At 37.8% G+C, this 22,752-nt stretch overlaps 1 protein-coding gene across 1 annotated transcript; it reads right to left on the minus strand.

Annotated features, from left to right (window-relative positions):
• Positions 1–400: 400 nt before the first annotated feature.
• LanB1 (laminin subunit beta-1) lies at positions 401–21,804 on the minus strand. The gene is made up of 3 exons (XM_017627045.1): positions 21,472–21,804; positions 6,997–7,057; positions 401–6,932 (listed from the first exon to the last, which is right to left on the minus strand). The coding sequence occupies exon 3, from the start codon at positions 6,389–6,391 to the stop codon at positions 953–955; it is 5,439 nt and encodes a 1,812-aa protein (XP_017482534.1). The 5' UTR covers positions 6,392–6,932; positions 6,997–7,057; positions 21,472–21,804; the 3' UTR covers positions 401–952.
• Between the last annotated feature and the right edge of the window lie 948 nt (positions 21,805–22,752).

Raw genomic sequence — 22,752 nt, forward strand, 5'->3', positions numbered from 1 at the left:
AGTACCTAACTCAATGCATCGCTGGTAACTGCGAATTGTGTTAATGAAATTACTTCTCAGGCAGGGCAGTGGCGCCCTGATTGCATTGATTACGGTATGCAATCAATTGGGACGACGTATGGTCAAGATGTCCATTTATTACTGCCCACTTTCAAATCATTTGCATAACAAATAAAATTTCAATTTATTTTTTTTCAACACTTTTATTGGCTCAATACATTAATATAAAAATTACACTTACATAGTTATTACAACAAAATCTTTAGTAGAGAATTCAATCTCAAATTGTTTTTCTTTAATGTTATTAAGGCACATATGTATGTATTTGTTGCTTTGCTTAATATTTTCGAGATAATATTCGTTTTCTATTGGTTGCATATGTTTGTATGTGTGTACATACATATGTATGTGTGTATGTATGTAAATAAATGAACAGCAATTTCTACTAGAAACGCTTGATAGTCGTATTGCTAAAATATTTCATATTGTTTGCTATTTCATAGAGATGGCTTTAAATAAACTAAAACATACAGTAAAATAATTTTTTTTTTTTTTTAATATTTTAAACATAACATTTTCTTACAACAAACACGTTTAGCTTTCATTTATGATTTTTGACCTTCTTTACTTTGAACTAAAATTAATATTTTTTTTTCATCCAAACGGTTTACAGTACAAATTTGAGCATGTTACAAATGGAACAGGCAGAAGATAAAAACAATTACATAAAAATTTTTTTTTTTTTTTGTCGAGCCGCAGCTGATATACTGAGCACTTAAACACTGGCACTGGCTTTAGAGTGAACATTTTTGGTTTGTGCTTGTTTCAAAGGGCCTTAATAGGCATTTTGTCTTATTGCAGTTATCAAAGGCTATTGTTTAAGTATACATAAATGCTAAGGTGCAACATTACTGCTTTTGCTACCAACTAACTGCGCGCGCTCGCTTAGCCCTTAGCCCGTACATTGTCGATAGCGATCGGCGTGCTCCTGTATCTTTTGCAGCGACAAAGTCAGCTCTTCGTTTAAAGGCTTCAAATCGTCTTGCAGTTTTTGCAAAGTGCTATTCTTTTCCGCGTATATCTCTTGCATCAGCTGCAGTTGGGCCAACTTATCGTTTGTGTCCACTGTCAGTTTGGAAGCGCGTTGCAATAGCTGCTTGGCACGTTCGCGTGCACTTTCCGAATTACGCGCGCGATCGCTAAGCGTTTGATTGACCAAATTGGTGGCGGAGTGCAATTGATTGGAGTATTCGCGCGCCTTGAGTGCGGCCTCCTTTACGGCATTTGCTTCCTTCTTGATTTCCTGTGCATCTAATTCGTTCTTCAGCAAATTCTTGCTTATGCGACTGGCTTGCTTGGCCAGATCCTCCACTTGCTGTGCAGTGGCATTGGCAGGCGCCTCAGCATCACTCGTCTCTAAATCGATTTGATCCAAATCCTTGGCCGCCAGTTCAATATTGACATTAGCTTGTGATATGGCATCTTTGGCCTTCAGTTGCGAAGCATCTGCATCGTCCAGATTCTTCACCACCGAATTGGCAGTATCTAGTATTTCGTTTGCTGTTTCTTTGGTCGTATTCGCTTTTGCCTGCAGATTGTTGACGCGCGCCAGATCGCCACGCGTATTATAAATAATCAATTCAACGTTTTTGAGTGAAGAAACAGCGTCATTGATTTTGCCACCCAGCATTTGTATCTCTTCGGGATCTAATTTGAGGTCGAGCTTGAGTGTTTGCTGGGCTAGGTCACGACTCTCCGTCGGCAATGCAGTGTTATTGTTAAGGAAGCTGCCGAGCTGTTCAATCATCGCCTCGCCCTTCTTAATTTTGTCATTGGTGCGGTTGAGGTAACGTTCGGCATCTTCGAAAGCGCTCTTGGCCTTCAGATAACCCTCGGAGGCGTTGACTTTGGCCTGGAAGAGCGAACGTATAGTTTGATCGGCGGCATCTTTCTTGTCTTTGATTATTTGCTCAGTGTCTTTGGCCACTTTGAGCGCCTTCTCGGTGCGTGTCAATGCGCCTTGCTCGCAAGATAGCCCACCACAGGAGCCACAACCAGCACCGCCACACAACGAGTCGCATGGATCGCCGCTCTTGTCGCACACTTCGTTATTCAAGCCGGGTATCATAGCGGTAAGGGACGTCAGCTCACTGCGGTAGTCAGCAATGATGCCATCGTTGGCCGTGATCGTGTCGTGCTCATCCTTGATCTTGTTTGCCAGCGTTTCGACGCGCTTGCAGTTGCGCTCGGTGTTGGCAGCATAATCCTCGGCCTCATTCTTAACTGAAGACAGGTCGAGCACACGCTCAAAGGCGTTACGCGTCAAATTGAGTGCACCTTCGATGTTGGACTCTTGCAGCTGTATGCCATTCTCTTTCAGCTCTTTTGACAATTTCTTTACGAGCTCAGATTGATTACGCAAAGCTTCCAACTCCACAGTGGACAGACTCAACGAAGAATAAATATTCTCCAAATTGTCTTCAGTGTCCACTAATTTGGTATGCGAAGCCTGCAGTTTCTCCTTCAGCTCAGCGCCTTCCTTATCCAACGCGTCGATGTCCTGCAAGCTAACGGTGGTGTTCTGCAGCAGATCGCGTATATTTTGCAGTTTCTTGTCCAAAGTACTAAATTCCGCCGTATATGCGCCGGTTGCGCCAATCAATTTGATATCCTTGGCGCGTTGTATGGCCTCGGCCGTGGCATCTTCCAGTCCGTGCAGTATCAAATCCCAATTGTTGAAGCATTCACCACAAGGCGCACAATGTGGGAAGCGTCCTTGATAACCGCGCGCACATTCATTGCACTTGTAGCCGCCCATACCTTCGTGGCACACGCACTGTCCCGTCTCGCGATCGCACTGGTAGTCAGCCGACCCGTAGGGATCACACTCGCAAGGCTGGCACTCCCTATTCGGATTGCCCCAGTAATTGGCTTGACATTGATTACACGCGCGTCCACCGAAGCCATCTTTGCACTCACACTGCCCGGTGTAACGGTTACATTGTTCGGACGATGAACCAATCGGGTCACATTCGCACGCCTCACAGCCTTCGCCTGAAGCGATCTTCCAATGATTGGCCGCACATTCATCGCAACGTATGCCATGTACGTTGGGTAAGCAGGGACATTGACCGGTGAACCGGTCGCAATGCGCAATTGTCTGGTTAGTGCCCAAGTAATCGCAATCACATGGCACGCAATTTTGTTGCAGCGCATCGCCAAAGAAGCCATCGCGACAAAGCTCGCAATGATCACCGGTCGTATCATACATACACTTCAAGCACTGTCCTGTGCGTCGTTCGCAATTGCCTGTGTCGTAGAGATCGATGTTGTTGCTGCAGTCGCATTTTTCGCACGCGCCACCTGGCGTCTCGGCATCACCGAAGTAGTTGTCTGCGCACACCTCACAACGTGCACCATCGTAGCCCTCCTTGCAGTGACAGATCATATTGTTGTTGCGCGCATCCAACGAGCAGCCGTCGGCATGTGTATTACCGCTGGCCACAGTGTCGGGGCAGCGACAAGCGCGACAACCGATTTCACTACCCAAAAAGGGATTACCGTAGTAGCCTTCCAAGCAGCTGTCACACGCATAGCCGCTGGTGAAGTCCAAACAGTTGATACATTGACCAGTGCGTGCGTCACATTGCTGCGCATGTCCATTACACTCGCACGCCTGACAGTTGGGGAAGTTCCAATAGCCCGGCTGGCACTGATCGCACTCACGTCCGTATGTGTTAGGATGACAGGCGCACTGACCCGTGATCAGATCACAGTTGTTATCCTTCGAACCAATGCTGTTGCAGTCGCAAGCCTTACAGCCTTCCGGGCCGAAGCCATAAGTGCCTGGCGCGCACTGATCACACTGACGTCCCACCACATTCGGTTTACATTGGCAGAAGCCACCATGTGGGTCACATTCCTTACTAAGCGCGCCTGTAGGGTTGCAGTTACACTGGCTGGCACCATCGTGAATTTCCGTGCTTGCATAGTCCGCCAACTCATTGCAACGTGGGTCCACGACACTGCTGTAGCGTATGTCATAAAGCGACTGATTGCAGCCCATTTGTATGTATTCGCGGCGACGCAAGTCCGCAGCGGGCGAGCCCGAGAAGACGGAAGTAACTTCGATGCGTGGTATAAGCGTTAGTGAGTCGATCAGAATGGTGGCGGTGGGATTGTCTTCGTTGTGTCGTCGGCGTTCAAAATGTATCTTGAACTTGTATACCTTATTGGCTTCCAGGCAAACATTGCGCAGCGCCACTACCTGACGGTCACGTTCGGGCAAACTGAAGGGTATATGCGTCTCGTACACACTCGAACCGGGTTGCACAGCCTGTGCGCACACTCCCTCCGGGTCTACTTCGTCCAAACGCACAAGCGTTATGTAAGCATCCTCCCAGTCGTCGCGCGAAGTGGTTTGGTAGCGTATCACCACATCGTACGGCATGGAGCTTGGTATGTCATCGACGGTTATAATGAATTCGGAATTTTCCGGCGCACGCGTGAATCCAACACCAGTGTAGTCGGGTGTGCGGTCGGGCAGTGGTGGATATGGCACAACAGTGCAATTGCCGTTATTGCCGCGAGATATGCACACATCCGCGGTCTCTACATCGTGCACCACATAGAGCGGTGGTATGAAGTAATTCTGTTTCGGCTGAGAGCAATTGCGTCCAGTCATGTGCGGGCGACAGCGACACTGACCCGTTATAACGTCGCAGAAGTTGTCGTATGAGCCGCCAACATCGCAACCGCAGTGCGTGCAGCCATCCTCCGACTCAGAGAGACCATACGTTTGTGGCGCGCATTGATTGCAGTCCTTGCCGGTAACCAAGCGCTTACAAGTACACTCACCGGTGTACATGTTGCAGCCCGAATTGTCGATGGTGCCGAGCGTGTTGCACGTGCATTGTTCACAACCAGCTGGGTTTTCGGGTATCAAATTCCAGAATCCATCCTTGCACACATCGCAACGGCGTCCCTTCACATTCGACTTGCAGTGACAAGCGCCAGCCTCGATGCCATTTTCGGGATCGTTCACTGAATCGCAAATGCCTTCATCCACCGAACCATTCAAATCGCAATTGCAAGGCTTGCACACCTCCGGGCTGCGTATGTCCTGCTCGGGATCGCGATAGAAGAAAGGCATACACTCCTCGCAGTGCTGACCCTGTGTATTGTGCATGCAATTGTCGCACACACCACCCGAAATGCGGCCGGATTGCTCGAAGACATTCTCATCGAAGTGACAGCTCACAGCGTGATCGTTACACTCGCACTTCTTGCAGGCATTAGTCTGCTTGCCGAACGCCGGCTTCCAGGGCAGATCGTTGAAGAAGTCCTCGCAAGTTTCGCAATTCAAACCCTTGGTGTTGTGCGTACACTGGCAGCGTCCATGCACCATATCGTATTCCGGCGACTCAGTGCCGTCCAGTGGCAGACATTGTGAGGCGTGGCCATAGCAAGAGCACGAGCCGCGCACAACCATATTGCTAATGCCATAGTAATATTTCTCCTCCATCTCCAATCGATTATCCAACAAATTGTCACCCAATTTGTGCAACTTCGTGAAATTAATACGCAGATTGGTCATCTTTAGCATATTTTGCACATGCGTGGCATACGGATCGGAGACGTTAATGTTCGGCGGCAGCACACGAAAGATGACCTCACCGTTGCGCGAGGGCTCCACATTCGAATAACGCGACGTACACATAACATCGGTGATATTGCGCAACACAGTCGGTACGCCGGGGAACGATTCGGCACAATCGTAAGCGAAGTAGCGATAGACATGCCAAGTTTGACCAAAATCAAATGAACGCTCAATCAACATGGCCGCCGGCCGAAATGTGGTGAACGAGATGATCAAATGGGTGAAATGAAACTCCGCCTCCAAATCCAATTGTATGGTCACATTCTCCTTGCCATTCTCCGATTGCCACCAAGTGGGCAAATTCGTACCCGGTTTCGTTTTATAGATAATTTGTCCAATGCGATGATTCTTGTAGGGATCATTGCGCGTCTCTTCGCGCGTATCGCAAAGGAAACACTTTTTATCCTGCAAATGCGACAATATACAGAAACGTTCTGGCGCATGTATGCCGCACGTCGATGAGGCGGTCAAGCGATTCTCACGTCCGATGAGTAAATTACCCGTGGCCGGATAGCAGGAGGAGCGTTCGCATGGATGTGTCTTCTTGTACTCTCTGGGCGTATTTAGTGGCCGATCGCGTCGTCCAGTGAGGCGTTGCGCCTGTGTCAGCAACGCACAGCTACTCAGCAGTACCAAGCAGCAAAAGGCGATAAGCGCGTTGATGTTTCTGTTGTTGTTGCTCTTGTTGTAGAGGCGGCTAGCATAGGCGCTGCCGCGTTGTTGCGGCGACATTATTGGAGTGAAATTATGGCGGTGATTATGTTTGCTATGGCGGTGGTGGTGGTGGTGGTTATGGTAGCGTGTGTGTTTATGTGGACACCACAATCGGCGACGAAGATCGTCGAACAGTTCTGTGCCTTTGTATAGTTTTATAGAAGATTTATTTTTCCAATAATTCTTTAGTAGTGATTATATGTGAATGTGAGCTAAATGTGTGCCGGCGTGTTTGTGTGTGTGTCGTTGTAGTTTCTGCAATTTCCGGTTGTAACCAGGCGCGATTTAAAATCAGTACACAAGCTTTACTTTTAGTATGCTGTATTGCTGTTCTTCAGTGCTGTTCGTTGTTGTTTTGGTTTTTTTTTGAAACTTATTCCATAAGATTACTAGCCTATTGTAATCTCAGAAAAGCGTAGTTGTGTGCGTATTAACTTCCTCTTGTATATGTGAAAAAAAAACTCTATCGCGGTGACCTCTTCTTCGTTCTTCGTTGCTGATTATGAAATAGTTCTTCCTGCATTGCGTGTGTGCAAATGCATTGTTGTTCAAACTCCACCTGCGGTAATGAGAGACAGTGGAGATTAGCTTAGAAGAGTTAGATTAATATTTTTGTAATTTACCTGAATTGCTGTGAAGTTTGGTAGTGAATTTTTGGCAGTGCTTAAAGTTCCAGGGTAAGATCTGTAAGAGATAAGCAAGCTTTAGATTTATTTCTTTGGATTGGATGAATATACACAAAAAATAGTGAATCAAAAAATATTGTGGATATTGGCGTTGTTGTTGTTTTTTTTAAATAATTTTAAATTTTTTTGCAGTTTTTTCTTCTCTCAAGGTTAAGTATTATTTTTAGTGGCCCTTGAAAATCGAATTTATTTATTCTTAGGGTCCGGAAGATTTTTTCGTCTTCGGTTTAGTCGCTGTCTTTATATGCATACGCATTCGTCTGTCTTTATATTCATCTTCATATTTCTTCTCGCATTTCGGACCTTCCCAATTTTATATGCGACAATTTAACGGACACTCTTAGTGACATTTTCATTGAGTCTAGCAGAAATTTTGCATTTATAATTAGTATGCATCTTCATGGAAAACTCATATTTGCTTATTATTATTTATTTATAAGACAATATTACATACGAACACAAGGATTTAATTTTAAAACTTACAAATTTTAGTTTTTTGTACTATAGTTTACTTTAAATTATTTTATCTTGAATACTTAATTTTTTTTTATGTTTTCGTAGGAGAGGGAAATGTTTTACGCACTGGCTGGGGGCGCTAGTCTCTATACTACCTTCCCCGAGTGTGGGATTCCCAGCGAAGAGTGTTGGGCTACCCACTAAAACCCAAACTCCCACCGCCCGCGCAGGAATCGCGCATCTGGCACCGCAATTCTGCATGTCTTCAGGTGCAGGAGCACGCTAATTGAGTCTCAAGCCTGCTCTTTTGTAGGGGCGTTTCATTCGGGTGTCCTCAGTAGACATCCGTCTTCTCGTTTGGAGCGGAGTACGAATTTCACGTATCTCGCAACTGCTTCCCACTTGTCTGCACTGGAGATCATTACCCCAATTACGTTGTTGGGGCTATGTCTTCGTATCTTTCTTCCAACATTGTGCGCGAAGGCAAGAAGTGCGCGAAGGCAAGAAGTGCTTGCAAGTGAAGAATGTATGGTGTACGTTTTCTTCGACGTTTCCAGAGTGGTGATAGAACGGTGAGTCTACCCTGCCCATTCTATGAAGATATTCTNGGGGCTATGTCTTCGTATCTTTCTTCCAACATTGTGCGCGAAGGCAAGAAGTGCGCGAAGGCAAGAAGTGCTTGCAAGTGAAGAATGTATGGTGTACGTTTTCTTCGACGTTTCCAGAGTGGTGATAGAACGGTGAGTCTACCCTGCCCATTCTATGAAGATATTCTCGGAAGTACTTAATTTAATGTTACCTTATTTCTATATATTTATTTTCTTTATTTAATTTCTATGTTAATTTTTATTTTTAGTTTTATTTTATGTTTTATTATGTTATTTTGTTTTATTTCATTTCAGTTAATTTCAGTCCATTTTGTTATTTAATTCATTTTAATTTAATTTAATTTAATTTAATTTAATTTAATTTTATTTTATTTTAATTTATTTTATTTTATTTTATTTTAGTTTTATATTTATTTTAATTTATTTCATTATATTTTATTTTATGTACTTTGTTTTATTTTATATAACTTTTTATTATGAGGTGTTATTTATTTATTGTACTGTTCTGCTCATTGTTTTTCAAATTTTATTCAATTTCAATTCAAATTGTTAATTTAATTTAATATTTTTGGTTTTTTATATCTTTTATTTAATTTAATTTAATTTGATTTCTGCTTGTTTAATTTTGGTGTTCTATTTTGTTTTATGCTTTTATTTAATTTATTTCTATTTTATTTCATTCTGTTGTATTTTATTTTATATTATTTTAATTTATATTATTTAATTTTGCATATAATTTACTCTACTTATCCTTGTAAAATTTTATTTTGCCTTATTATATTTTATTTTATTTCTATTTTTATTGTTTTTTTTCTTTTGATTTATGTTTTTATTATTGTATAATTTTTTTGCTGCTGTTTAAATTTTTCCATTTATTTAATTTAGTTTTTTTAAATTAATTTTATTTATAGTTTAATTTTTTATATATTTTTTTTTATTTCAATTCCATTCAATTAAATTTTATTTTATTTCTTCGTCTTTTATTTTGGTGTTCTATTTTTTTTTATATTATTATTTTTTTACTCCATTTTACAAATATGGGAGTCGTCAACTCTGACCAGTGCAGGTTGTGTAACGAAAAACAGGAAACAGCAGAGCACATCATGTGCCACTGTGAAGCCCTTACCAGGACCAGACTTCGCTTCCTAGGATCACCGTACCTAGAAGCACACGACCTAAATGGCATTCAGCCAAAGGACCTCGCGAGGTTTCTTAATAGTACGTGGATCAGAGATGACCTGTAGTTGAATAGAGGTTTGTAACAATAGATCGTTTCGGTCGCGGTAACTAGGTGACTTGCTTCCTCCTCTAAATCTAATCTAATCTACTCCATTTTATCGTGTTGCGGTTTAAGGAATTTAATTTAATTTTATAAAATTTTATTAAAATTTGTATATAATTTTCTTCACATAAATTTATATAAGTTTAGTTTGTTTTTTGTCTAATTTCATTGCCTTTCTATTTCTTTTTTTTATTTTGCCAAATTTAACTTTCGCTATTGTATTATATTTCATTTTTAATCGACTTCAAAAAAGAAGGAGGTTATCGCACCGCATAACTTTGGGCCACATTAACCGATTACTAAATTTTTGAAAGGAAATGTGTACCACTCCGAGGTGGTTCCATAATAATTTGATTTAGATCCGATCATTGGATCATGAAGAAATTAGCGGTATTCTTAAATTTTTATAAGAGAATTGTAGTCTGTTTTGTTTTTTTTTTGCTTAAAAAATACTTATTTTATTTTGTCTTTCGATTTTTGCACGTTATATTTTCATAAAAATATTGTTCTCAATAACGGCACTTTTTATTTTTTTTTTGACACAATTTAAAATTTTTTTTTCACCAGGAGCTTACTCCTTCAGTATTGGTAGCTTATTTTCCACATTTTCCTTAAAAAAAGTTTCTGTTTTTTTCCAAAACACCATTCTCATTCACCTCGCTGTACTCGTAACCCAATTTTCATTACAAAACGCGTTTTTTCTTCAAACTATCTGTCCTGTCACACTTACACACACTACAATTCTCCGCTTATCTCTTAGGTTTATTGTTGTAATCCACACAATGTTTGTTTAATAAGAGCATAAACCGTTCATTAATTTTCGAAAAAAAAAATCTTTTTGGGCGAACCGAGCCCGACGAGCAACGCAGTCAGACTAAAGTTATAAAATGGAAACTTTGTTTGAATGCGCAAACACGAGAAACCCATACATATGGAATTGAAGAAAAAAAAACGCATACATATGAAGAAAGGCAATCACATTCACACATACATACATACATACATACATGCAGCCTCTTGGTGATAAAACAAAGCATTAAATAATGTGCCAGAAGTTAGGCCCATTTTTTATAGTTGACAATTTTTATCAACACACAAATTAGAAAAAAAAATAATGCATTATGCCAGTTGGCCGCATTTTCTAAGCAACATGAACTTTTTAGCATTGATTATAATTATTTTTTTTTTTCGCTGAAAAATGTTAGTAGTAAAACGCGATTTTGAGATGCTTAGAATCGCGAGGGAGAGCTTTGAGTTGCACACATTTTACAAAGAAAACCAATTAAATATACCTAAAATTGCAATAACTTTCATTGGCGCTTTCGCATTTGACAAAACTTGAAAGTTGTAATTTAAGCACTCTTGATTGTGTTGAAGCAATTAATACTTTTTGCAGAAATTTTCCTTCCTAAGCATCCGCAAGCTTTCCCTCAAAAAGCTTTCGATAAAAATAACTTTCACCAATACCCTTTACTATAGCGAAGTGCCAGTGGTGAGGCACAATGAACTTTTATCCTTTCTCTGTCAATGTAAAATTTAGAGAAAGCGTAAAAAAAGGGTGCATCCATTGTTTCAGTGGGCAAGCAGGGATTAATATTTGAGTGGATTTTGTTCATCTTTGTCTTTGGAAGTGGTTTTAGTTGCCTAAATAATTTCCAGTTCTAACTTGACATAAGTTCTGTTGGCACACCAACGATCATTTGTATCTCTGTGGTATATAAAAAAAGGTCCAATTTTTAGGCCTACAAATGTGTATTGTAATACCGGGAGTCACTTGAACCTAGCCTAACTACAAGCAGCGCAGTATGTATAAGTCTTATAAAATATGTAGTTTTTCGAAAGCAAAATTGACTTTCACTAAAAGTTCTCATTAAAAATTAGCTTTGTGCGTTTGAGTGTATGTTCTACACATGTACAATGTACACACATAATGTTTAGCTGATAAGAGTTGAACTCAATATATGACTTATGCTACACTAAATTCTCATGATCATGACGGCTGGAGCGACGCGAATGCTTTAAAATTGTACAAGTACATATAAATAGAAGGTTTGGAATCAAAGCAGGATCTTTAGACAGAAAAACATAAAAATATAATTTTTTTATACAAACATATGTACATACATATGTGTGTATGTTGGAATGTATGAAACGTAAAGCTCCAGCATAAGGCAATAAAATACATGTGCACATTCTTAAAGTACGTAAGTTTTTTTTATAAGCATAACCAGGCAGCAAATAACTCGTGTGCCCATTAGAATTTCAAGCCTACATACATTTAAATACATATGTATGTATGTACATATATTGCATATGGGTCAATCCATGTCAAATCGACTAGTGTTTGGAATAGCCCATTTTTTGATTTGAATGAATTTTGGACAGAACTTTTCTTTTATTACACCGTGCGACAGTAACTTTTACACCAAAAAAAAACGAATGTATTCGCGAAAATATGGGCAGAATATAATAATTTTTTAGTTTTTCTCTCTAGCGTCAGAATTTTTTAAAGCACTTTGAAACTGCAAAAATATGATTAATTCCAATTTTTTTTTTTTTAATTCAGGGCAATGTAGAATAAAAATATGGGTGCCAAGCAAAAGAAAAAAATTTGAAATTTTAAGAGTTGCAAAATCTTATAAAAGTTTTTGGAGTTTTTTTGTATATAAAATACCTTCAACTGATCTTGAACCTTTTCTGGACGTGTTTTTTACAGATATGAATTTTTGAACTTTGAAAATTTCTTATTTTTGCATACTCTAAATAAAGTTATGTTAAACCACTTTTATTAAATTCAAATTTTAATATGAAAAAAGTTTTTTTTTTCAAAGTTAAAAAATTTATATTAAAAAAAAACATCTTTAACATATCAGGATCTTTCAAGATGAGTTAAAGGTATTATGTAAAAAAAATTTAGCCAATTTTTTAGATTAAAAAAATTTTTAATATTTTTATTTTTCGAATATTATTAAATTATTATTTTTTTTTATACAGCGTTAAATATCGCCTTAAATAGTTTTTGAGATATTAAAAAAAAGCGAAATCCGAGAAATTGTGAAATTCTGAACTTTCGAAAAAAAAAATATTTTGTTCCCTTTGGCATTACTTCGTATAATAAAAGAAAAGTTCTGATCAAATTGCTTTATTTGACATGGATTGACTCATATGTACATATTATATGTACTCGTATGTATGTGTGTATATGAAAAAGCGTAAAGCACTGATAAAGAGTTCATTCACTGATTTAGTTGTTTTATGTTTTGCGTTTTTAGTACTTTTTTCTTAGGAAATTTCATTCAATGTAGTTCATGCGTTATTTTTAAGCGCGCGATCAGCGTTTTTTTTTTTAGTTGCGAAAACTCAGTAGTAATCTACTTTTCGGTATATGTATGTTGTGGCATTTATTTCAGCTAAATTAGTAGCAATGCTGTTTTTAAATTAGAATTAGAAAATTGAAATGGGAGCACGTAACGGCTACTGACATGATGACAATGCACTTGAGGCGCGCTTAGGTTTTGTTTTTTTTTTTTGTTTTTCTTGTCTATGTTGCTGCTGTTATTAATGCATTCTAACACTTAAGGAATTGTTGTGCTCATGAGCTCATCCAGCTAATCCCACTGAAAATAGATCCATGAAATAATTGTGTAAATTATTACGGTTATATTTTTATTTTGTTTGCTTATTTTTTTCTAACAGACCCGCTATATGAGTATCTACTTTGCGCGCGTTCCTTTGACTTGTTTTGGTTTTTGTTTTCCACTTCACTGGCATTCTTGTCTGTGGCTGATATTTTAGCAAATCTACTGTAGAAACTTAATGCAGAACTTGAAAATTTATCTCTCATTACTTGGTTAAATATTTGCGCACAAAAAAAAAATAGAAAAAAATATGTTTGCTTAAATTTGTGTTTGATCTGAGCAGATGTGTCAGCAAGTGCCCTGTGAGAAAAATGGCGGGTATGAATTAATAGAAAAGTGATTTAAAGCAACTGTCAGTTGATCAATTTAAAGATCGCTGAATGTTGTGAAAAATTCACCTTCAACGCTCAGTTCAATTGGATACATATTTAGGTAGGGAAAATGCTGAATAGGTTTTTAATATTAATCTCAAAATGGTTCTTATAATTGGAATGGTGGGCGACAAAATGAGAAATAAGCAGTAATAAACTGACCGATTTTTATATCAGAATCGAATTTTTTTGAAAAGTGCAGGATGAGGGTATTGAATATAAGCCCCCCCGGTATGCAACGGTTCATTATTTTAAAAAAAGTTTCTAGAGTTACAAATCTCATCGCAACGATAAGTTACCCTGCAGGGAGCTACTTTTTTAAACGTGTATGAATATTTCTGTGGGTGTAAGATTTGTTTGTGTTTGCAATGAAATTCGAATTTCAGATATAATTAAATCTATTCACGTAACATAGATTATGATTGAAAAATAATTGCAAAAATATAAATTCGTCATCCATATCCTTTTATGTAGCGTTTTGCTGATTATTATCAGAATGTAACTCGCATACGAATGAGTACAGAAACATTTAAATGAAAAGGATTTATATACAAGTAATTGAGATACTTAAACTATTTTTGAGGCGGCTTAAAGTAAGAATAGGCCAAAGCGCTCGTGGAATGAAAGCTGATAAATTTTTTTTTTATGAAAGCTAATAAAGTTTGCAAGAGACCAGTTAAGCCTGATTTTTCAATTTGCGTTTCTTTGTATTAAATTTTTAAAAGTACAAAATGCAGAAAAGGTGGCAATTTTGAAGAAAATAGATTCACCTGTTCAAGTTGAAAACAATTCCCCCCAAACAAAAAAAAAATTCACAAGAAAATTTGGAAATGCTATAAAAAAAATTTAAAAAAAAATTTAGTTTCTAGAAAAATTTTGAGTATGCAGTTTTATAGATCATGAAATTTTAGTATTATAAAGCACAATTTCCAAGTAGCTTAGAGGTCGCGTTGATTTTTAATAATTTTTTTCGTTAACATTTCGAACGTTTGTTATATTATTAAAATTCAACGCGAACTCTTAGCCACTTGCAACCTGCACTTTACAATTTAGCGATTTATAAAACTGCATATCCAAAATTTTTTTTTAAAACAAAAAAAAAATTAATTTTGGTGACTTTTTTAACATTTCAAATATTTTATTATTTATTTATTTATTTTTTCGTTTTGAGAGAATCCTACAATCGTTTTCAACTGGTTTTTTATTATGTAATATTTAATAATAGGAATAGGAGTATCGATTGCCTTCAAAATTGGTACTTTTTCCGCACTTTTCACTAAAAAATTTAATACAAACAAACAAAAAATTCAAAAATCGGGCTCAACTGGTCTCTTGGAAATTGTATTAGATTTCTTTGTAAAATTTATTGTGGCTAATTAATATTTATTTCAATAGTGTTATTGAGCTTTGTACCACGCATTGTTTGTTAGGTTCCATTCTTCGTGGTACCAAGCTCAATAGCGCTATTGTTTAGATTTTATTAAAAAAAAAACCGTTCATCAAAATTAGTGAAAATTTAAGGCCCCAGTGAATTGTGAATACAAAAGGCCAATTTTGAACCACTGTGCGCTGGCGTCACTGAGCCGTATCAACGTCACTCTTTACTGGGTCCCCGGACATATCCATATTGAAGGGAATGAGTCGGCTGATGAGATGACTCAGAGATGCCAGTAAAAGAAGCTTGTAGCCCCGTTTGAGACTGTTTGACTGTGAGATCACAAGATAAAAACGAGGGACATACTGAAACTGAATAGGTCTGCTGTGAAAGTCCTTAACGGCGTTATCAGAGGACACTGTGCAATGGCACCAATTCTTCAACGGTGGCCAATACCAGCAACAGCTCTCTGCAGAAGTTGCCATTATGATAATGAGGAAGAGTTAATTACCACTTTCTGTGTCGTTATCAGGGTCTAAAAACGGAGCGCCTCAAGCGCTTGGGTTCACGCTTCTCCAACAGTCTGGGCACTGTTGATGGAACTGTTGAAGCTCTTCGACTTCATTAATAGTAATTGGTTCAGTAAAACAATGACTTGAAATTACTTAACTACTCGTTCGGTTATGGGTGCGCGTCTCCTCCTTACACTAGCTTAAAGAGGGCCCTCACACAATTGACAATGAGAAGAGCTTCAGTACTCGTTTGTTGCGCCACATGGAATTTGATCAAGGCAGGGAATTGATTAGGTGGTGGTTAATGTAACGGCTTTTCCTCGTGTCAATCCAAGAAAATGCTAAAATGCACTAGGAACGCAAGCTATGCGCACAAAGGAAGAGGAAAAACCTAATTCGTTCTTCGATAAGAGCTTCGTTTAATGAATACTGAAGTGGTATTGATAACTTATGCCAAAAAGCAAGGCTGTTGAAAGTCCATAAAAAAACACCAAAACGGTGGGATTCCCTCAAGAGCGTTGATGGATTCGGCAATCGTAAACAAGGAGTGAGGCTCTATCTGTCATTTGAGAGATTCAATTGCCACGCAGTGGGAGATCCACATACATTTTTTGGAAAAAATTAAGAGTTGGCGTAGAGCTTCAATTTTTAATATTTAATTTATGGCGTGATCCATGTATCTGATACCATGAAAAAATTAGCTTTGCGTAATTAAGTCTCAAAAGAATGAGGGAAAGGCGTGTGCCTCGGACTTCAAAGTCAAAACCTTTATATCTATTTAATCTATTCCGGGAGAACATTGCCTATCGAAACAAGATAAATATTTCAAAAAGCAAACTCCAAAACTAAGAACCACCCTACTGATGCTACTAGAAAAAGGTTAATGAATAAACGGACAAACAAAAATATGCAGTAAAATAAACAAATCCCGGCAAAAAGCGCCAAGATGCGACTAATGAAGTAACGTAATTGAAGTTTATTTGCCCATTAACTAGTAAGCGTAGGAAAGCATGGTCGCCACAACAACAATGCCCTGGAGCTTTATTAAAAAGGCATTTGCTTGGTTTTTAGAACGTCCGAAAAAATACATACAAAAATAAATATTTGCATGAAAGCAAAAGCAGCAGACGAAAAGTTTTTGTACAGACAAAAGTTATGTAAGTATGTATGTACATTAGGCATATGACCGCTTTCAAATTAATTAAATACATACATATATGCTCCTATGAGTAGAGGTGGAGGAATGATGAAAAACCAACAAAAAGAAAATTTTCGTCAATATTTGGAGTTCCGAGAAAAAAAAATTTGGAAACACCGGCACAAAAAAAAAAGTTGTGTTTGCTTATAACCAGATCCATTTAACCATGATAAAAACATAGCAAGGTATAACCGTTCTCTCAATTTGTCGGCCATGATTTTTTTTTGAAGTTTGCCAACATTTTAAAATCATATAAAAGTGAAAATAAAAAATTGAAATTGTACGAAATTGTTGTTGCTTGAGATTGAAAATGAAAATGTGTGTGTGAGTTTGTGAGTAAATTTAAAAATTAAATTGTTTGGAAACGTCAAGAATTTTAAAAGTGACTCTCAGCGGTTCTACCTTACTATATTTTTATCATGCATTTAACGACATGTATTTCGACCCGAATCTGAGACCCGTTTGACTGGAACACCCTCAAAATATCTAGTAAATCGCGAAAATTAAAAAAAAAAATTCTCAATTTTCGCAGTTTGATCGAAATTTTGAGGGTGTACGGGTCAAACGGACCTCCGACTCGGATTCAGCGGGTCGAAATACATGTCGGTAGGTAGGTCTGATAAAATGCACAGACCACTTTTTTCCTTCTACAAACTTCTAGTAAATTTCGAAAAACCGGAAAGAGGCAAAAAATTTCCTAATTTACTGGAAATTCTGAGGGTGTACGATTCAAACGGAAGGGATTCGGATGCCCCGGTAGGTGGGTCTGGGTAAAAGCCATAATTAATTAAAAAAAAGAAGCCATATGACTAATGTATGTACATATGTAGGGGTTTAATTGAGTGTATAGCAGGCCGTGAGTGTGTAGCATAAACATCATGTTGACCGAAAAGAAAATGGCCAGCAAGTGAACTTTTTGGAATATATGAAGGAATTTACTTATAGAAAAGTACTACATACATATAGACTATGTTAGTATGTACAATGTACTTGCAAATGGACCGAAGAATTTTCACTTTCGAAAAATTTTCTGCACATGTACTTATTTTTGTATTTTTCTATATATGTACATATGTATGAAAGTATTTATGTAGTAATTTTCCTGGCAGCTGGGTAACACTTGTGGAAAATGTGTGCATGTTTGTATGTACGCACGCAAGTAGTGTTTCATGCTGCTGGGCAAATAGAAAAAAAAATTGCTCACACCACATTAACCAGCGCTATGAGATCATAATCAAGACTAGTTAGAAGAGGCTGAAGAATAAAAGTGAATATAATTAAAAATGCAACAAGCGTTATGCTTAAAAGGAATTAAATTTTTGCCGCTAGTAGCAAACTTTTCCAACCGCCTGTTTATGTGTATTTAAATGTAGTGCAAGTGCAAATTGCATTCGCTGTAATATGAATTAAATTCGAGTCCAAGTTCATGCAAATTCATCATAGCTTACTATGCGTACATTGCCTTGCTTGTTTATATTTTGCTCGTAGCAATTAACGCATCCGTCTTGTTTCATTTTTCGGCATCTTTTTAAGCTTTGTTTGAGTCTCGAGTATTGTGGGCAGTTTTATAATTAATATGCATCGCGCACAAGAATAGTACATATGATGCCGCTCATATGTGTTAATGAATTAATTGTTCAAATGAAATTGTTTGATGGGATGGAAATGAGTGTGAGCTTTAATCGTTGCAGAATCACTGGAACACTCTTAAAAATAAAACTAAATACTATTACTTATGGAACATACTGTTGCAAGTTAAAATGTTTTTGAGTTAAAACATCGAATAAGTTCATGTAAAGTTTGACGATTTTTTCAATAAACTTTCAATGATTTTTGAGATATTCCTCGACAGGAAAGGATTTCTGCATGGTATTGTGAATGGTTATGTTGAAGTTCCGGGCACTTCTGCTCCCTTTTCTAAAATAGAAAATCCTGCATTCACGGCTCTGGTGTTGAGTCCGAGGATGTCAATGTCATCAAAGAAATCCTCGATAGGTAGCCTTCCTGTCTTAAACCTCGTGTGGTCTCGCACGTCGCCGAGAGGTCCTTTTCAATTTGGAAGGAGCTAAAAGTTTCTCTTAAAATTAGAAAACTTAGCTGTAGTTTTTAGTTTTGCAGGGATATGAAATTCCGACGCGGTGCTATAAACGCAGCTTCTCTTCGTGCTAAATATGAAAAGCGGTTTTAAAATCGAAGAAAGGGTGGTATTTATTGATTTGTTTATCTGAGATCTTTACTGGCATTTGACGAACTGCTAAAATCTGGTCGGGGGTGGATTTGACTCTTAGAATGGAAGACACTAGTACTGAAGCTGAAGAACTTAACCTGTAGAAGTTCAGTTTATAGGATAACCGCTAAATTTTCCGGATCCACCCGTGAACGTGCTTTGCGGCAGGCAGATAAGACCCGTATATTTCGAAGCAGGCATAACCCGCCCGAATACTTTCATGCTCGTCTTTCGGTGCAGAACAATCGCTTAAAAATGCACTGACTTAATGGCGTTTGTTATGGTACTCTTATTGATACACAAAATGGTGTCCCTACTGCGTTATAAATAGGAAGTGAGTCCCCTTGAATTACGATTTTTATAAACTAATTTCAATCCTATGGCCGCTACTAAATTGTTATGATAATTGATTTAATCTTAAGCATATACTTGGCCACAACAGAAATGCCATACTTCACAGTCGTGAATGAACTTTCAGTTTCTCAATAACTTTTACAATTCTTTTGTTGTAATTGAAAAAACCAAAGTTCTCTTGAATTTCAGGTAATGTGAATTGCAGAACCTGCTAATAATTTTTAAATCGTTTATTATAAAAAAAAAACATCTTAACGGCTTTCAAGTTTCCTTAAATGCCACTAAGTGGACTAGGGCTTCTGTGTCCGTTTTGTGGATCTTGACTTTTCCGAAGCCATAGTTAATCTTCTTATCACTTCTCGCTTTTATGTCCAAATTGTTCGTCGTTCAGTACCACCAAGATATCGCTAGGTTTGTTAACACCAAATTCCATTCCCTGGGCCATTATGGAATATATCGGACTTCAGCAACTTTCAGACGACCTCCTATTTTATTAACCGCAAACTTTTTTACTTACGGATCCCAGTAAGCAGGATAGCACCTGTACATGATGAGGATGAATCTCAGTTGTCCCGCTTCAGATGTACATATGTATGTATGTAGCTCTGTTTTTGCCAGTACGGGTGGGATCTACTTACATTCGTATCTAGGGATTCTGCTAATTAACTATTGTTCTCATCTATGGCACTTATGATCTTGTGATTTTTTGACAAATGATCGATAACAGACTTTTTCCGTTTCGCTGCCGTTACTGAAGTTACTTCCACGGTTCATTGGTGCGAATACACACGATACGATATGGAAATTCTGAATTAATGACTTCACTCTTAGAATGGCTTCTACCAATATCACGGAGTGCTCCTGATTATCGACGATGCTAGCGAGACAACGATCCGAACGTCATACTTCGTTAGTGGCTTTAGAGGGGTGCGTTCTGTAAAGCCCTTGGCCCCAGTACAGGCCATTAAGCTGACTCCCTGTTCATTCATTATTACTCAGCTATTGTTTTTGTGCATGCTTAGTCCTGCCTAGATCTGATATTGCTTCAATCAATCTCGTCAGCGCAGAAAATGTGCTGTTTCGTCGGAGTCGGGCCACACAGAGAGGGAGTGTTAGTTGGGTAGTGAGTTGAAGCATGTGAAGAGGTAGTTAGCGTTGTGGGGAAAGCCTTCACGTGCCGGACACCGAATTATTTGTGTTTGTGCTACGTATATCTCGATTTTTCCAAATTTGTAAGAGAAACAAGCCTTTGAACTTCCCTAACAGGGCGTATACTAGCGGGTGATTCCCAAATGTGTAAAAATACATACATATATACGAAAGAATGCTGGTCATATTTCTATGCCAGTGCAAAAAAAAGACAAAAATACAAATTGTGTAAGCATCAGAAACATTCGTACAATTGCATCTTATTTATCTACTTATGCTTTTTTAAAAAATTTAATTTTTTTTCTACCAAAATTAGCTGTTTAACACTTTCCCTTTTTCATCAGTATAAATACCTTAACAAACATTTTATGCTCTGCTTAGCGTAGCACTATTTTCTCTACAACTTCAATTANAAAAAAAAAAAAAAAAACACAACAAAGTATGCGATATGTATGTAAGTGGACACCTTTGCAGTTAACAGCACATTTATGTTACACAGAACGTTTACTATTTCAACATTGCAGACTCTTTTCTCAAATTAAAACATGAATTTTTCTACAATATTTTTTTCCTAAGCAAGTTGTGTTCTTAAATTTGTAAATGCATACGAACTTGCATAGTTACATACATATGTATGTATGAATGTATGTACTATGTGCACTATATGTATGTATGTATGCAGTAAAGTTATGTGTGTATTGGTACAGATAGTTTCTATCAGTTGCATGCGCCTGCATTATATCAAATTGTTTTTACAAGAATTTTTTAATTTTTTCACTACAACAGAAACCCACAGAGCGATAAGTCCAAGGCAGAAAACAGCGCAAGAAAAACATGTGATGGGCCTAAGCCCAGCAGCAGAGCCAGCAAGCAGCAAGAGAGGAAAAAAATTAAAAAACCCATGAAGAAGAAAAGAAAGCAAGCGATATGAAATGCACCCGAAGAATGTTAACGGAAGCATAATAAAATGGTGCGCCGCCGTTCGCAGTAAAAGTTGCTGCTACTATTTATCACAAGTCACTTTTATGCTTGGAAGAATTTTAATTTTAATATCCTTTTATCTGTACGTACACACATGTATGTATGTATGTACGTAGGTATGTATGTATTAACAATTAGGTGTGTACTGAAACTTTTTCATTCACAATTTGCAGTATTTATAGCAAAAAAAAAAAAACACTTTTATCCACAATATTTTTCATTCATTCTACAAAAAATATGTAAAATGAAATCCATACTCACCATTGCTCGAGTCCAGTTGTTGATAAAAACCCATTTTCCTCTAGCACATATGGCGGTATGTATGCATGTACATAAAATATTTATGCTGTCTGTAGTTAGTTAGTTATATATATTTATGTAGGCACACACACTCTTGCATACATATACTATACAATATGCATATTATTATACACACACAACCGTACCAAGTACATATACATATATGTATATATTTTTTAATTTTCTCAAAGACCGTAGCTCCGTCTAAAAATATCCGTCTTAACGAACTGACTCCACAAGATCACCGCTCAACACTGAACGAACGTCTCGAAGCAATACGACTCACAACTGGGAATTGGAGATCAACCAATTCAACCGATGAGATTGCCTACACCAGCGCGATGAGCGTGCATTCAGCAGATACTCTTGCTGCGATCGACCACTCAGTAGAGGATTTGCTCAGCAAGCAAAGGGAATTACATTAAAAACATTGAACAATTTATCTACAAGCAGACAAAAGTTATATGCATATGTGTGTGTGTGTGTGTGAAATCGGGCAAGCGGTATGCAAACACAACTTCATATATATATAGACTGGCCAAAAGTAGTGCGTCTACCTTTGGCTAGGCGGTAAAAAGTCAAACATTGCTATACACAAAGGTAGCTAAGAATATAAACAAATCTCAGCCGATGAGGTAAATGCACAAAAACACACTTCCATTAACGAGTACGCGTATATATGTAGTTATATATGTACAAAGTATCTGCATAGCTACGTTTATAGCTGAGCGTAACCGACAGGTTTTTTTTTGGCTGGCGTTTTGCCGGCTAGCTGGTTGGTTGAGTTTGCTCTGTTTGGAGTTGATGTCACTGACGTCCACTCTCTCGACTGGCTCCAGCTGGCAAGGTAGAGTGCAATATTTGAATTTACGATTGCTGAAATTTTATGGTTTATGGTAAAAGTTTATCGGTTTTCATGCACAGCTAATTTTTAGCGCTTTGAGTTAGGAGAGAAAGAGCATACAAGTTGGATTTGCTCTTTGCTTAGGGTATTTTTGTTTTAAATTTCAAGGAACTCTATGCTAACAAAGAAAGGTGTGGCTGCACTTTAACACTATTTTCAGCAAGTTGGTCTGATATTTACAAAAATTTGGTTGATTTACGTTTAATTTAGAGTGACTGTTATGATAACTAAAAGCTGAGTGCAGAAAACTTAGTCAAAGAAAGATACAACGCACCGGATTTGACGCATCCTATAGACCCCAAAAATTAATAAAAAATTGTCAGCGGAGATTTTTTACT

The sequence above is a fragment of the Rhagoletis zephyria genome, unplaced genomic scaffold, assembly GCF_001687245.7.
Source record: "Rhagoletis zephyria isolate East Lansing unplaced genomic scaffold, Rhagoletis_zephyria_1.1 Rzeph_scaffold_05005, whole genome shotgun sequence".
NCBI lineage: Eukaryota > Metazoa > Arthropoda > Insecta > Diptera > Tephritidae > Rhagoletis > Rhagoletis zephyria.